General features: G+C 38.8%; 1 protein-coding gene across 2 annotated transcripts; it reads left to right on the top strand.

The window, feature by feature from the left end:
* Positions 1–245: 245 nt before the first annotated feature.
* cap1.L (cyclase associated actin cytoskeleton regulatory protein 1 L homeolog) lies at positions 246–15464 on the top strand. Of its 2 annotated transcripts, none has more exons than XM_018244893.2 (13): positions 246–404; positions 3856–3954; positions 4061–4161; positions 5139–5216; positions 5963–6106; positions 6990–7075; positions 9630–9735; positions 9811–10000; positions 11202–11395; positions 13474–13597; positions 13684–13766; positions 14480–14623; positions 14716–15459. In XM_018244893.2, exons 2-13 carry the CDS (start codon positions 3858–3860, stop codon positions 14797–14799), a joined length of 1431 nt encoding a protein of 476 aa, XP_018100382.1. In that variant the 5' UTR covers positions 246–404; positions 3856–3857; the 3' UTR covers positions 14800–15459.
* The last annotated feature ends 270 nt before the right edge of the window (positions 15465–15734 follow it).

The raw sequence follows: 15734 nt of genomic DNA, 5'->3' as shown, positions 1-15734 counted from the left end.
GGTAACAGATTGAAGAAACAGACACACACACGTTCGTAGCTCGTTCGTGCCACATGACCGGAACAATAAATGCGTTGCACGAGAACTACGGACAATTCTAAAGTCATTTTCAGTGGCGAAATTGAAACCAATAGTATTATTATGTCAAATAGATTAGCAGAGGTAACACAGAGGATCAAAACATACGTCATGAATGCTTTTATCACACCCCAGTTATATCAGCTGTACATTATTGCCAGGGCTAAACGTCGACACAAGGAAACGACTATATTTAATCTACAGCGAATCGAACATCGGGTTCCTCCCACAAATTGAAAAAGCCACACGGAAGTAGCTTGGAAGGCGGCACACTGGGAAGTGGCTGCCGGAAGTGGGGCAGTGCGAGAGACTGTGAATCGGTGGAGGTAAGTAGGGCGGGGCAGAGACAAGCCGGTATCTTGTGCAGAGTAGACTGCAGGGTGTTGCGGGCAAATTGTGTGTGTAAAACCTGTGTGGTAAGTGCTGACTAGATAATATATATCTGTTATCCGCAATCGCATATTTCTTATGTAATTGTATTGTATGAGTATCTCCCAGCATCTAAATGACTCCACAATGTGTAGCAGACAGTCTTTTTATAGTGAACCTCACTTGAAGGCTGGGGAATGTGGCTCATTTGCACAACTAGAAGTTAACTTGAAGTTACAGCCCTTTCAGCAAAACCATTTTGTGCCCTCTTTGGGCATAAGACATTTTTATATTGATAATATATTGCTATTTGAAATTATTAATACACAATTAAAATATTAATACCAAGTAGGGACATTGGCTAGCAGCTGCCATACATTCTTATAGATGTTGTACCTTGTTATTCTGCCTCAGTGTAGCTTATAACATGCACACTGCATGCCCGAGTTACTTGTGTGAAGCTGCAACTCCCAAATGGCTCTCATTAGACTTAGTGTTGGAGTTCAGATAACAGAATGGACAAAGTGCCACATTGCTTTATATATGTATATCTCATGTAACAAGGTTTAGTCTTTACACTCATCACCTACTAGGAGGCCTGTTCTGAGCATTTTGGTGCAACTGCAGGGCATAGTGCATTGAACATCATTACTGTATTCATTTGAGCCTTATTATCTTTTACTTATTTAGTGCCGACATATACAGCACTTTATATTAACTGCAGGGGAATGTTTTCTCAATTTTAAACAGTAATTATACAGAGCTTTAGGGCTCTTACGGATGAACGTTTTTTAGCTGCGCTCCCCTGCGGCTGAACGCATGAAACCGGAACAAAACAACTGCACTTCCTCATTTTAAGGGCTCTTACAGACAAACGTTTTTAGCTGCGCTCCAGTTTCATGCGTTCAGCCGCAGGGGAGCGCAGGAGTAGACGCACTGAATTCTTTTCAATGGGGCTGTACTCGCACAGACACACGTAGACACTGAACGCAGGTTGGGACGCAGCATGTTCCATTTTTCCTGCGTTTGGCGCTTACATGCGTCTGTGTGAGTACAGCCCCATTGAAAAGAATTCAGTGCATCTACTCCTGCGCTCCCCTGCGGCTGAACGCATGAAACTGGAGCGCAGCTAAAAACGCTCGTCTGTAAGAGCCCTTAAAATGAGGAAGTGCAGTTGTTTTGTAAGAAGTTGCTGCCTTGCTAAATCAAGCTGCTTTAACACTGTTTGTTAGCATTACCTCTGTTGAAATTTTAATTACTGGTACCTACAATATATATTTTAAAAACAAATGCATTGTGGGTGTCAGTAAATTATTTTAGGATCTATCCATGTATGATACCTTTGAAGTTGGTGTTCATAAAATAGGTGTTTGTAAACTGATCTGTTGAAAATACAAATTTTTTACATCTTTCCTAACCTCTGAAGGATAATTACTTTTTTGAGCCTAGATTGTTTCTTGCCGTTGCCAGTAGTAATGCTAACAATGTTTTGTTGATTGTAAGTTATCAGCTTGCTGCACCTTGGTGAAATAGCCCTGTGCCTGAATCAAGATATATATATATTGAAAACTACTGGAAAGTTCAACGTGTAGATTTTGGATCAAATAATTTGGGAATGTGGGAGAGGCACATTCTTGTAGAGCAGCACAGATGCTTGTTACAGATTATTGTGTGGTCTTTGTTGATCACTTCTGTGTGAATGGTATGTGCAGGTTTTTGCTCAGACTTGTTGAAGTTGTTAATTCAGTAGCCCTTTACATGTAAAAACAGTGACTTTCAAACTTAAGGTTGTGACCTACCGCATCCCTTTTTACATGGGCTGTCCCTTGAATTATAAATACTCTATTAAAGGGCCTGCAGCACAGAAAGAGAAACTGTATACTTTTATATAGTATAGAGGACTTTTGAACTTCAGCAAAAAAAATATTTTCTTTGAAGTATTGGTCTTTTTTTTTCATAAGATGTTTTTTTTCTACATTAGTCTGAAACTCATGGAATATATTTGACCCCTGTGTATCACCACGTAAAGGAGAACTAAACCCCCAAACTAATGAACCCCCTCCCTGTTTCCCCCCGCACAGATATTAATTTCCCTAAGTCTTTAATTACCCCTCGATGCAGAGTCAGCGCAGAAGAGCTCAGGGCGACATCTTCACCGCTTTGGGAGTCTTCGGAAAGTAAGCAGCCTATCAGCGCATACGCAGTTGTAGCAATATGCCAGTCCCAAACAACTGCACATGCGCTGACAGCCACGGAAATTGCTGAAGGGACTTGAAGATTCCTGAAGCGGTGAAGATGGCACCTGTGAGTTCCGCTGCGCCGATTCCGCATCGAGGGATAAGTAAGGGCTTCGGAGCATTTACAGATATTAACACCTGTGTGGTGGGGGGGCAAGGAGGGGGGAACTATGGAGGGTAGGGGTTTTCATTAGTTTGGAAGTTTAGTCTAAGGGCAAAAGCTTGTAAGAAAATGTGATCATTTTCCTTATTTTTGGCTGATTTGTCACATGATGCTATAGAACTTAGATCACCCACTTAAATTCTGACATAGCTTCCCCTTTTAAGGTCTGACACTAGAATACAGCATGTAGGCTAGTGCAAGGTACTAAAGACAGCTTTGCCCCTGAAGAGCAAGAGGAAGCCAGAAGATAGTAATATTGCTTGGGGGGGACCTTTCTTAATTTAATTAACTTGTGTTTGGTGACTGAGGCATATAGAACAGCAGCACTGTTCAATAAGAATGCAATTAGCTTGTAGTTGCCCTTTAAATCCCTTGTGTGAACTAAACTTTTGGGCTACATGAATAAACAATTGCTAAAAATTGTGTTGAATTGAATGGCTATTTATTCTTGTTTGAAAAGATGTTTTAATGTTTACAAACGTAATGACAAGATGCCCTTTGTTTTATTGAAAGTTAGATATAATAATGAGTGCCTGTCTGATTGGTGTAAAATATGATAATGAGTGATTTGTTTTCCAGCAAGTGGGTAGTTTGTTAATGAATTTGCATGTCTTGCTTTAATTTCTGCTGACGTGACTGGTTTTCATACTGCTGAAAAGGACTTGCAAATGGAAACATAAATTGCCCTCAGGGTTTAAAATTAGTTTTTCTTACCCAGTGTTGATGCTGAAACCTGTCTTAGTCTGTGCCATTGTTTACTTTTTGCACTGTTGTCCCTTATGATTTTAGATGATACCATGGTTTAACTTGCTTCATAATATAACCGTATGAACACATAGATTTCCTTTTCCTCCTAAGAAGAAATTTATGAAATAGCAATTTTACTGATATATAGTTAGTTTTTTGCTGTGTTTTTTTCAGAAGCCAGTGTGGTCAGTGCAGTCTATTTATTTTCTTGCATTGTCAGAGCTGACATCCGTTTTTTGTTTTTTTTTTGTCTTCCCCCAGTCATGGCAGATATTCACGGCCTAGTTGATCGCCTGGAGAAGGCTGTTGCAAAATTGGAGACTCTTGCTGCAGGCTCTGGTGGAGATGCATCTTCTGCAGGTTTGTGAAATGCTCTAGATCAGTTGTATGTTTCCAACTATTTTCTATGATGTTTTGGGTATATCCTTTTTAATGAATTGTAACTTATTTGCATTTATACTTACAGATACAGCTGTATATGTTCAGGCATATGATAATCTCATTAATGGGCCAGTGGCAGAATTCATGAAGAAGAGCAAAGAGATTGGTGGGGATGTTGAGAAGCAGGTTAGTGGGGACAAAATGTTACAGATAGAATTAATTTTCCAATTGCAAGGAATATTACAGTGGGCTGGAAAGTAAGTTAACATGTCTTGTGGGACTGAAATTTTAATGTATGCATATAAAAGGACATGTTGGGTGGCTGTGTAGTAGAATAAATCCCTTTGATACTCAAAATTGAATTTTGTAGACAACTTGGGGTCACTGTAAAAGTGCCAAACTTACTCATTTGGAACATGTAGAGTTGAATTCTGCATTATATGGCTTTATACAGTGATTCTTTGGGATGTTTTAGTAGTGCTGGAGGGGATGATAGTGAAGGGTGGAAAAACAATGATCTCTTCATCTTTTGTGCAATTAAAGGTCCACATAGACGCAAAGATTTTTAGCGAAGTCCGACCAATCCTTCGAAATTATTGTGCAGTTAGTGGGATTCGAATGATCGTACATCTTACGATTTTTCGGCCGACATCTGTCAGAAAATTGATTGGCCAGGTTAAAAAATCTTTATCGTCCCAGTGCAATCTATCTATGTTTGCAGGGACAAGCAGGCAGCTACCCTTTGTTTTCCTGGCAATATCGCCTGAAATGGTCTTTTAAGTTGATGGACAATTCGTACGATCGTTTTGAGATAATAGTGTTCTCACGATGACGATCGGATCTTTTAAAAATCTTTACATCTATTGGCAGCTTAACACTTGTGGTCTATCCCTGATTTTTATACTTTGTTGAGGGTTAATATGAATGGACATATAGGGACACTATACATGAAAAATCAAATATTTCCATTGTGCCGCTGATTGAATTGGGGAAGGGACAGACCAAATTTTTTGAATTTTAGAGCGGTAGTGCAGTAACACTCCATTTTAACCCTGATGGCTGGATTTTTTATTTGTCCATTATTTTCCACATGACCATTACAGATTGTTTGGTTGGGTTATTTTTATTTAAAAAAAATAAGTTCTCTTTCCCTTGACTTACAGGCTGATCTGTTTAGGTCAGGCATACAATTGCAGAGAGACATTTTGGTGATGGCCTCTCAGTATCAGCAGCCAGCAGAGGTGAGTGTCTCTTTCATGAACATAACATATACAGTTATAAGTTGGTTACGCAAATGTCTAATGCCAGAACAGAATGCTGTGTAAATCTGTGTATAATTAAGCAGAGTTTGACACTTTCGCAATTGGGTTTTTCTTCAATTGCTATTATTATCCATTTATTTGCAGAGCCCTTAAACATTCCACAGCACTTTTACAAAGATTATACATCATTCACATGATGTTCCTTCAGCAGTGGAGCTCAAATTTTTATGAGAAATCTGTTCACTTTCTTGTATGTTTTTGGAATGTCACAGGCATTTATATTGCCTATTGCCTTCCTGATATTTTATCTGCAATCTGGTGGAAACTAAAGACATTTACTGATTGTGGGGTCTGTATTTTAAGTATTTTGTCACGGTTATTGTTATATCTTTAAAGTCCTATTCTGAAGGACTTTAGAACAGTGTCAAATATAGTACAGATATATCAAATGACCAGCGCAGAATACTCCTTGAAATTATATTAAAATTTTATTTTAATTTGAAGCTCCACTACTCATTGTAGTATCTACAGTAAAACAGTGATTTTACATTTTCCAAGGGACGGTGCCAAAACTGGGGGAAAAAAGATGCCGCTTAACTGTATGGAACTGCAAATAAACATTGTCAATTACGGGAAACCTTAAAATCCGGGGACGTAAAACGGGATTTTACTGTAGTTTGTGTGAAGATCTGGTAATTGTTTCTCCATCCTCATCTCTTGCATAGAAAGATCTATCTGCTATCTTTGCCCCCCTCTCTGGAAAAATTCAAGCTGTGCAGGATTTTCGAGAGAAGAATCGAGGGAGTAAATTGTTCAATCATTTGTCTTCATTAAATGAAAGTGTCCCTGCCCTAGGTTGGGTGGCTGTGGTAAGTTAAAAATTTATAAACTGCTTTTTTTTTATTTATTTATTTTTTTTTTTATATGATCTTGCCCTGCATGTTATTTCTATAATTCCCCTGCTTATCAATATCTGTTAAGCTAGTTGGTCTTTGGGCTAATTGTATTGTCTGACTTTAGTTAAGTAATTACTTGCAACTGGGCTACTTCATTCAATTTGTCATTCCTAGGTTGAGTGCCAGGGCCTGACTCCCACCAGGGACTCCATATCTTATCAAATGTACAGGCCGTACCTCTGGCTTTATGTGTAAGCTTGATCAAGGGTATTCCCTCATTAACTAGCTTTATCAGGAGTCTCCTGTGGGAATATCGGCGATTGTAAGTGCTGAATCATCAGATACAGGTAGAATTCTATTGTTTCTACCTGTATATCTGACTATTCAGCTTTACACGTGTGTATTGAAATGAACAATCTTTCTTGGAAAGATCTTTTCCAGGAAAGTAGTAATTGTAACGTCTATGATCACCTTTAGGCATAGAGGAGGTACAGGAAAGATATGATTGACAGCTGAGTCAAAAAGTTTAAAACAAGTATAAATGGTTTAAAAAAAAAATTATACTTCATGTTTACTCTTATAATACAGTTTTTTTTTTATATTTGGGTGACAGGTGCCCTTTAACTTCCCCCTCTTAGACCATAATAGTGTTACCAAGATTTTGTTTTCTGACTTCTTGTTGAGATAATTGAATTAAGTTTTTGTCTTGTGATTGTCCTGAATGCAGCATATTTGTTGAACAGGTTATAATGGAATGATGTAATGTAAAAAAGGGCTATTTTGCCCTCTGACTAGGGGCATTAAGCAAATTGTGCTTAGACGATGATTTGCTGATGCCTTCTTTTTCTCCTCCTAGGCGCCTAAACCAGGTCCCTTTGTAAAAGAAATGGCGGATGCTGCCATGTTTTACACCAACAGAGTACTGAAGGAATATAAAGATGTGTAAGTTGTCCTTTACAGTAAGCTGTTTTCTTATTATTAAATATTTTAATTTGTTTGCAAAGCATTGTTGCATTAAAATGGATGGATGACTTGTTTTTTAGGATTCATGATATCATTAGTGTCATATAATTCATATTCCGTTTTTAAAGCAGCAGTGCACAGTGGTTTCTCTGTTCTAATCCCTTTCTATGTCTTTTTATTTTAAGTTGACACTTTTTGTTCATATTTTTTATTCTTTTTTTATTCTAGTGCAAGTTGTTAGGACCAAAATGAAATAAATCTGCAGTATAAACTCAGGTGTTTTAGTTAGAAGCATTCATATTGCACACCTCATCCTCTCCGCTCTGCCACTTGGTGGTGCTTGCAGTCAAAACTAAGAGCAGATGAAGCTTTCTGCTAAAATTCTTGGAAACTGCTGCAATGGCTCCATATATCAATAAAGCCAAACCGGCTTTGACAAATGTTGACTGGCACTTCTGCAAAGGCTCCATATATCAGCCAAGTGTTTACTTTTTGTCTAAAAACAATGTATAATAAGTAGAAATGCAGTTTTGGGGGAGGTTATTTATTATAAAGCTGAAAATATAGTTTTGTGCTTACATGGAGGAATCATGACTATTTCATATAAGAGACAAGTCCTGCAAGACAAAGCAGGGTTAGTTGCACTCTATCTTTAAGGCACATTGTATACACTGCTGCTTGCAGATGTCAATGGCCGAGTAACACAACATATTTTGATTGTCAATACTTGAGGGAGTGATCTTAATATAGCTATTCACCCTAAAGCACCTCCAATTTCCCCAGTAGCAAGTTGTGACTAAACTCTGTGCAGGGACACAAATCCAGAATAGCAGATTCTTGTGGTAATGCAGGCTTGCAACTGTCTTTGTTTAGTTTGGGAGTATGTTTGGGATTATCCTTTGGCATTGTGCCATATGAACAGACAGAAAATAGCATTCTCATGAAAACACCATGTGTAGTTCTATTCCATAGTCTTCACGTCTGTAAACCACACTAGGCAAGTATAACGATTTCCAACAGAAAGACTGTTGGTATCACTTGATTCTTTTGGTTACCCAGAAGTACATGCAGACCAGGGATAAGTGAATACGAGTTACAAGACACCACTAGCCAGTTTTTGTCATTGTTTGCAAGCCCATGTAATGCAACCAACATGTTTAGCTTGTTGTGCCATTTTATTCTCCTGAAGTCTGAAATGCTTGAACATGGTGTGCTTCTGTTTTGAACTTTAAGCCTCCTGCGATTCTTCCCTGGTGATTTATGTAGCATAGTGTTGTTTTACCCTGACTGGGGAATTGCCAGTTGAGATCATAAGAGATGCTTTGGAGAGATGAGAAATCAATTGGTGAATCTTAATAGATTCCCATGTTAAAGGGGTTGTTCACCTTCCAAACACTTTCGTCAATTCAGTTGTTTTTAGATTGTTCCCCAGAAATAAAGACTTTTTTCAATTACTTTCCATTATTTTATTTTTTTTATGTTTTTCCAAAATCTAAGATTAAAGTTGAATGTTCGTGTCTCTGGTGTTTGGGTCCGACAGCTCAGTAATTCAGGTGCAGACTCTAAACAATTTTGCAACATTGAGTGGATACATTTCTCAGCAGCATCTCTGGATTATTAGCAACTATTGTATCAAGTCTAACAGCTGCCTGTAATGAAACCCAGAGATTCTGCTCACCAGGGACAAAGATAAGAAATGTATCAACTAAATGTATCCATTTAGAACAGTTTACAGCAGGGGTGTCCAACCTGCGGCCCGAGATGGATATGAATGCGACCCAGCTTGAAGGAGAGAGAGAAGGGAGGAAAAAAAAGAATTATATGGAAATACAGAGAAAACGAGAGTGAAATAACACTTTGTGCTCTCTAAGTCCAGACACATTAACCACCTCAGTGTGTCGTCTTGTTAGGAACAGGCTTACTATGCCACGTTGTAACAATGTGGTGACCTAGGGAGGAGGGGGGACTCTGCCCATTGCCAGTTAGTAATAATAATATAATAATAAGTCTGTTTTTGGTTTATTAGAAGTTTCTATTCTTTGTTGCAACATTACATTAAAGTGGTGTCTAATGTGATACACTTGATATTGTGTTCATTTCATGTGCTGCCATACAAATTTAATGGTGTCCTAAGTTTTATGAAAAGGGTTGAGGATTCCAAACTTTAGATGTCCTACCACACAGTAAATCTACATGTATTCTAGAAACCTGATGGATTAGGAATATCAGACCCTGACCTCACCCCCTGATGTCATCCACTGCAGTTTAATATAGAGCCCAGCCTGAAGGCTAATTAGGGTCATTTTAGAGATTAAAACATGTCCTGAGCTAAGGGGGTACAAAAAATGTTGAAACCAGAAATGGGTTTATTATTCTAAAAAGAGTGAAAGGTTCTGTTACAGGTGTGTGTGTGTGTGTGTGTGTGTGTGTGTGTGTGTGTGTGTGTGTGTGTGTTGCTATACGTGGAATGTTCTGTGCAAAAGCATTTGGCTTCTATCAGGAATAGAGATCACTTTTATTTTTTTATTTGTAGGGATAAAAAACATGCTGACTGGGTCCGAGCATATTTAAATATTTGGACTGACATGCAGACTTATATTAAAGAACATCACACAACTGGTCTAACTTGGAAAAAGACGGTACGTAAGGCTCTCACTTTTTATCTTACCTGTTGTCTGTTTTTGGTAAATTACCATTATCCTGTACATTCTTAGGGTCCCAAGGCTTCAAGTGCTGCTCCTGCTCCAGCTGCTCCACCAGCACCCAGGGCAGGCCCTCCACCTCCTCCACCTGGTGGTCCTCCACCTCCTCCTCCTCCTGCACCAGCCTCTGCTCCAGCTGATGACAGTGTGAGCCGTTCTCAGCTTTTTGCACAACTTAATCAAGGAGAGAATATCACCAAAGGTAAAAAGAGGAATCTGTTCAGAGGGTGGAAAGAGGGTTCGGTAAAAATGCTTTATATTATTGGTTGCTGTAAGTTTTCTTTTGTAAAACTTAATAGACCTTACCTTGGTCGCTGTATTAGAATGCATTCTACCAAAGTTGGCAAGACTGTGCGCTTTTGCAAATAAAACAAGTGGTGAATTTGCAGAAGGTCACAGTCATGCCTGCTTCTGTAAAAAGTGTTCCGTTAAGGCAGCTGATGTTGGGAAGGCTTTTAAGAGCATTGTTTTCAACAGTGAGGTGGGTGCAGAGCTGCCTTACAAAAAAAGCCAGGCTAAGCACCCAGCTTAAAGCAAATGGGGAGATCACTAGCTTACGGCTCTGTATATTCTTTTGTATGGCAGTTTTCAGTCCTAGATTCATAAGAGACTGGAAGCAAACTTTGGGGAGTGCCTAAGATTTTCTGTTATTGCCTGCTCTTCTGGTTCTGCACACACCCACAATGCCAATAAGCTGCACTGATAGCATTATCACACAAGGCTCAATGGAAAGCAAATTATATAACCTTATAATATGTTTTTATACATACAACAACAAAAAATAACCAGAAAGATAGCTTCAGGACCTTTAACTCACATTCTCAAAATGTACATGTGTAAAATATTGCACTGCCATGCCCTTTTGTGTTAACTTTGAGTTTTAGCACAAATTAGCATATTGAACAAACTCCCACCGCTTAACCTACGAACGCTGGCTATGTTACTTGGGTGTTCAGTGAGTTTATATTCTACATTTACTGCAACTTATATAATTGTCCCCATATTATAAACATGTTGATGTAAGCCCAAAATGGTCTTTTATTTAGCTGAATTTAAATAAATACACTTACACTTACTGTTGACTATTTTAAAATGTATAGAAGTATAAAAGTATAGAACCCATTGTGTACATCAAATTAGTAGATTCAAAATAAGGGGCAATTCCAGTGCACTACCAGATTCCATTCAGTAGAGGTTAAGCCCCTAATTATACCAGGTTTGTAATGATAATTGCGGGCTACGATTAAGTGATTGCACATCAGGCAATGTTTTTGTTTCACCTTTATAAACGTTCTTTATGCATACAATTTTTTTCTTTTCTTTTAAATTGCTATACTATTAAGTAAACAGCTTTGTTCTTGCAAAGACTTTACTTCAATGCTTTTTCCCCGTTTTTCTGATAGGTTTGAAGCATGTTTCTGACAACATGAAGACCCATAAGAATCCTTCTCTGAAGACTCATGGAGGTCCAGTCCGCTCTGGTCCCAAACCCTTTACTTCTCCCAAACCCACAAATGTCAGTGCTCCTGCAGCAAAGCCCGTTGTGGTGAAGAAGCAGCCTCCTGTACTGGAGCTGGAGGGCAAAAAATGGAAAGTGGTGAGTTCTGTGGTGTAATTAGAATTGGTTTGCTTGTGCTATGCTGTTAGAAGCTATTCTGAAGACTCATACCATCCCTTTAGGCTAATGCAACACAGGTCTGTGTCATGGCCTATGTATAAGCTGTTTAACAGCTTTTCTTATCCTGCTTTGATGTCTGCATTCACATGTGCTGTATCGGCTCCGAATTCCACTCCGTGTATCTGCACACAGGCCAATGAAGCACCTGTGAATACAGACACTGGATTTTGCTGCGGAGGGCAGCGGGACTGTTTCTCATGTTATATAGACTGGAAAATTTGCAGGACAAATCTTAGCCCAACTGTAGTAATTTCTCCTCGTAGAATACACTCTCCAGTCTCCGGCAGATTTTGCCTTTTTGATACAGCAATCTTTAGCTCAACTTTATGATCTCCAGCCTTGCAGCTGTCCCCATCTTGGCTCTCCTGTAGTGTCAGATGTTCTTTGCATCTTTTAGGCTTTCTCATTGGTTCTCATGCCTTTATGGTTGGATGCAAGGAATCCAGATTTACGTTATATGGTGGTACAAGCCTCCTTCAATTGGGGGTGATCAAGACAAAATAGGGTGTCAAATTCTGTTGGCATCTACCACATCCCTGGCTACAGGTAGAAAAAAATCTGTATCTTAAGTCAGCTCTTTATATCAGCACTGTGTCCACAGGGGTTGAAGTTTTTGAAGGGATTTTGTTTTTTGTGTATCCAAATCTTCTAGTATCAGGGACAATGATGCAGCTGTTAAAGTAAATGTTACTCCTCAGCACTAAGCAAGTTTTCAATTTTATTTTTACACACGATTCTTCTGCCACGTTACAAGTTCAGATTTCATGTTTTTGTGCAGTTCATAAGTTCAGTGCTTCTATTTATTTAGCCTTAGCTAAGTTTTCTTAGCCCTTTAAATCAGTCACTGGCATTCCCAGTCTGAGGTGTTCTAAATATTAATGAGCCCTCAGAAAAAAGGAGACTTAATCCTGTGGGATTGTGTGTATCTTTAATTCCTACCAAAAAAAAAGACAGAACTTCTATTATTTGCCAGAAACAAAATATACTCATATGGGTAAAATAAATTGATTTAAATTGATTTAGGTAAAAAAGAGAGCCATCTGCACAAGATACATCCCCCAGCAGATATTAAAGGGGATGTAAACTATAAAATTATAGAAAATGGAAAGGTAGCCTGATTTGGCCAAGAATAGGATGATCTTGTCTCTTCTGTACCGGGTTGGCATCTTAAATCTGCCCTTGAATGGCAAAACAAATAGATATGTAATATAGATGCCTTAATATTGTTCAGTGGTTCAGTTCTGTTTAGTAGTTTTCACAGGAAGTTAAGAATAGGTCTAAAGAAGCAAATAAACTGGGTTGACCCGGCATATCTCGGGTGTATCCGTGTATAGATTTCTCTAGCTAGCCTCCCCCATTCCATTCCCAACTTCAAGTCTTATGACTCTTTTTCCTTATCTCTGTCTTTATTTGATCATTTAAAAGCTAAAGCTGGATACAATCGAGCAGTCACCAACTATAGGTAATAGAGGCAGCTCTGGTTTCTGTGCTGCACATTTAGGGAGATGTCTGTGGGGAAAAAAAGCAGATTCAAGGAAGGACTCTTTCTCCCACACATATTATGCATTTATTTCTTTTAAAATCTGGAAATTGACAGTCTACTCTACTGCTACTCTAAGTGCACTGTTGTACTTCCCTCAGATTACACATTATGTTTGCCAATACGGACAGAAGAGCATTTATTTATGCATTTCTGGAACAGGGTTGTCAGGTAAACACATGCAAATTCATATGAAGCGGTTGGCACACTATTCTATAGTACAGTTAAGATAAAAATCAAGATCACTGAAACTGTAGGTCACCAAAGCTATGCACTCTGTGGGGGATCACCAACACTGTGATCTGCTTTTTTTCCATTGTTGCTTCAGTCTGCTTCTTACTTTGAACAGTGATTTACTTCTCATGTGCAATAAATATATACATAAATGATATACAATGCATATGTTTTTGTTTTTTAATTCATGAAAAGAATTCATGCCTTCTATTTTGATCAACAGGAGAACCAGGAGAATGTGTCCAATCTGGAGATCACGGACACAGAACTCAAGCAGGTTGTATATATCTACAAGTGTGTGAACAGTACCTTGCAGGTGAAAGGAAAGATCAATTCCATTACTGTGGGTAAGAAGCATGGCAAAATTATCTATGCTTGGTGCAGATGGATCTAGCAGTTGTCATAACTAAAGTTTAATCACCTCTTTCGCCAGACAACTGCAAGAAACTTGGGCTGGTCTTTGAAGATGCTGTTGGCATAGTAGAGATCATTAACTCAAAAGATGTTAAAGTGCAGGTACGTGAAAATTGCACTAATATTTCCTCTAGCTGTACCCCAGATACAGTTACATAAATGGATTGCCAGTGACTGCTCATTATTTCCCAGTGATTTTTTTTTTTTTTAATGAGATTTATTGGTACCCCAACAGAAGATTTTAAAATACGTAAAAGTAAAGGGGTTATATAATGTATTTGTTTCAGATCAGAAGAGGAAACATCAGAAGAGGCTGGCACAGGCCTGGATCCTCAAAGTAGGGCCACACAGGGGCTGAAACCAGCTAGCTGAAATATGCTTTTGGTTTTCAGCCCTACCACGGGCAGTAGCCTCCTCTTTTCCACATTCAGAAGACTTTGATGAAATCAACCGAGTCTGTTCACGTCAAAGCCGATTCAACTCTTAAGAATGTGGAAAAGAGGAGGTTACTGCCCGTGGTAGGGCTGAAATCAGGCAGCGTATTTCAGCTAGCTGATTTTGGCTCCTGTGTGGCTTAGAAAAACTCTTGGAAAGTTAGCAATAAATAATAAAGCTAGCAATATATCATAAATTCCCTTCCCAAATCAGCCAGATCTGTTTGTTTTGTCTCCTGATCACATTACAGATGCCCCCATCCAGTGAACGAGGCTGTACTTAGCCAGCCTGGCCCTGCAACACCCCAATTTCCCAGTAGGCATGCTAGTGCTTCTTATTGGATTTACCCAAGTTTTCGATTATTCCATTTTCATCTGCAGGTGATGGGTAAAGTGCCAACAATATCTATCAATAAGACTGATGGCTGCCACGTGTACTTAAGTCAAGACAGCTTGGCCTGTGAGATCATCAGCGCCAAATCCTCAGAGATGAATGTTCTGGTTCCTACCAGTGGAGGAGATTTTGTAAGATTTTTTTTCCTCCTCTGTCTGCAATTACTTTATTCTTTTTATCATTTTTCTTGTATATTAGAATTTTTTATTTTTTGTATTTACAGAATGAATTTCCAGTACCAGAGCAGTTTAAAAGTCTGTGGAATGGTCAGAAGTTGGTGACCACAGTGACAGAGATTGCAGGATAAACACGGTTATTTGTCTGCAGGAACAGACCACGGCCTGGACACTGTGTCCTCTTTATCTCCTGTGTTCTCTCTGCTGCTTATCTCGGGGATTATTCTAGCTGTAGGTTAGAAGCTTCTTGCTCACAGCTATCTTCTGCATAGCATTCTGCTATATAACATCTAACTAGTGCCAGAATCCCCTTGAAGAGCTGCGCTTGCTATTCATATCTATTCCCTTGTGCCCATGCCAGTCCATGGGGTTACAGAATATTTGTTCAAATTATTGTGGCTAGAGGTTGGATGACCAGTAAATGGTTAATTGGACCAAAGTAATAAAGGGTACAGAGCACTTTGGTAATGGCTTTGTGTATGTTGTTCTCAGACTGCACAAAAGAACTGTTGCAGCCCCCATATATTTAATATCTTGAATTTTCTTTCCAGCATTTCTAGGGTTTTCTGTTTTCCCCTTACGTCTTTAAAAAAAAAAATATGCAAACTTCCTTTCTGACCTGTAACTTCTCTACTGATCCAGAAACTAATGTTATGCCAATGTGTACTGAACATTTCGTGCTAAGTGGGCTCTGACCCACATATTAAGGGAACCAGTGCAGCCCCTGCACAAATTATGGATTATACAATGAGTTTACAAATCAAGCATTTTATTAAAGAATCAATGTTAAAGGAAACTTGCAACTGTCCTGTTTCCTAAGAAGAAAACATTACTGTTGGTAGAAATTGTTACAGTCTGACTTATTACTGTTGTACAGATATATTTGAAACTGCAAATTCAAATTATTGAAGCATCTGGCATACAAAGGCCTGTTATTCTTTGTGAATTAATTAGCATACTGCGTATGCCATACATTGATGTGTGCTTCATTAATGCAGGAGAAGGTCTTAATATAAAACGGGAATCACTAATACTATTATTTGGGGGGGGGGGGGCTGATGTATCA

Source organism: Xenopus laevis, chromosome 2L (assembly GCF_017654675.1).
Source record: "Xenopus laevis strain J_2021 chromosome 2L, Xenopus_laevis_v10.1, whole genome shotgun sequence".
NCBI classification, from domain to species: domain Eukaryota; kingdom Metazoa; phylum Chordata; class Amphibia; order Anura; family Pipidae; genus Xenopus; species Xenopus laevis.
This window is presented reverse-complemented; position numbering and strand designations above follow the sequence as displayed.

Bases quoted from the DNA above. Each gene is read 5' to 3' on its own strand.
- cap1.L (XM_018244893.2), top strand. From the start codon at position 3,858: ATGGCAGATATTCACGGCCTAGTTGATCGCCTGGAGAAGGCTGTTGCA. The intron at 9,736-9,810 runs GTACGTAAGGCT...GTACATTCTTAG, and splicing joins GTCTAACTTGGAAAAAGACG to GGTCCCAAGGCTTCAAGTGC. The intron at 13,598-13,683 runs GTAAGAAGCATG...CTCTTTCGCCAG, and splicing joins GATCAATTCCATTACTGTGG to ACAACTGCAAGAAACTTGGG.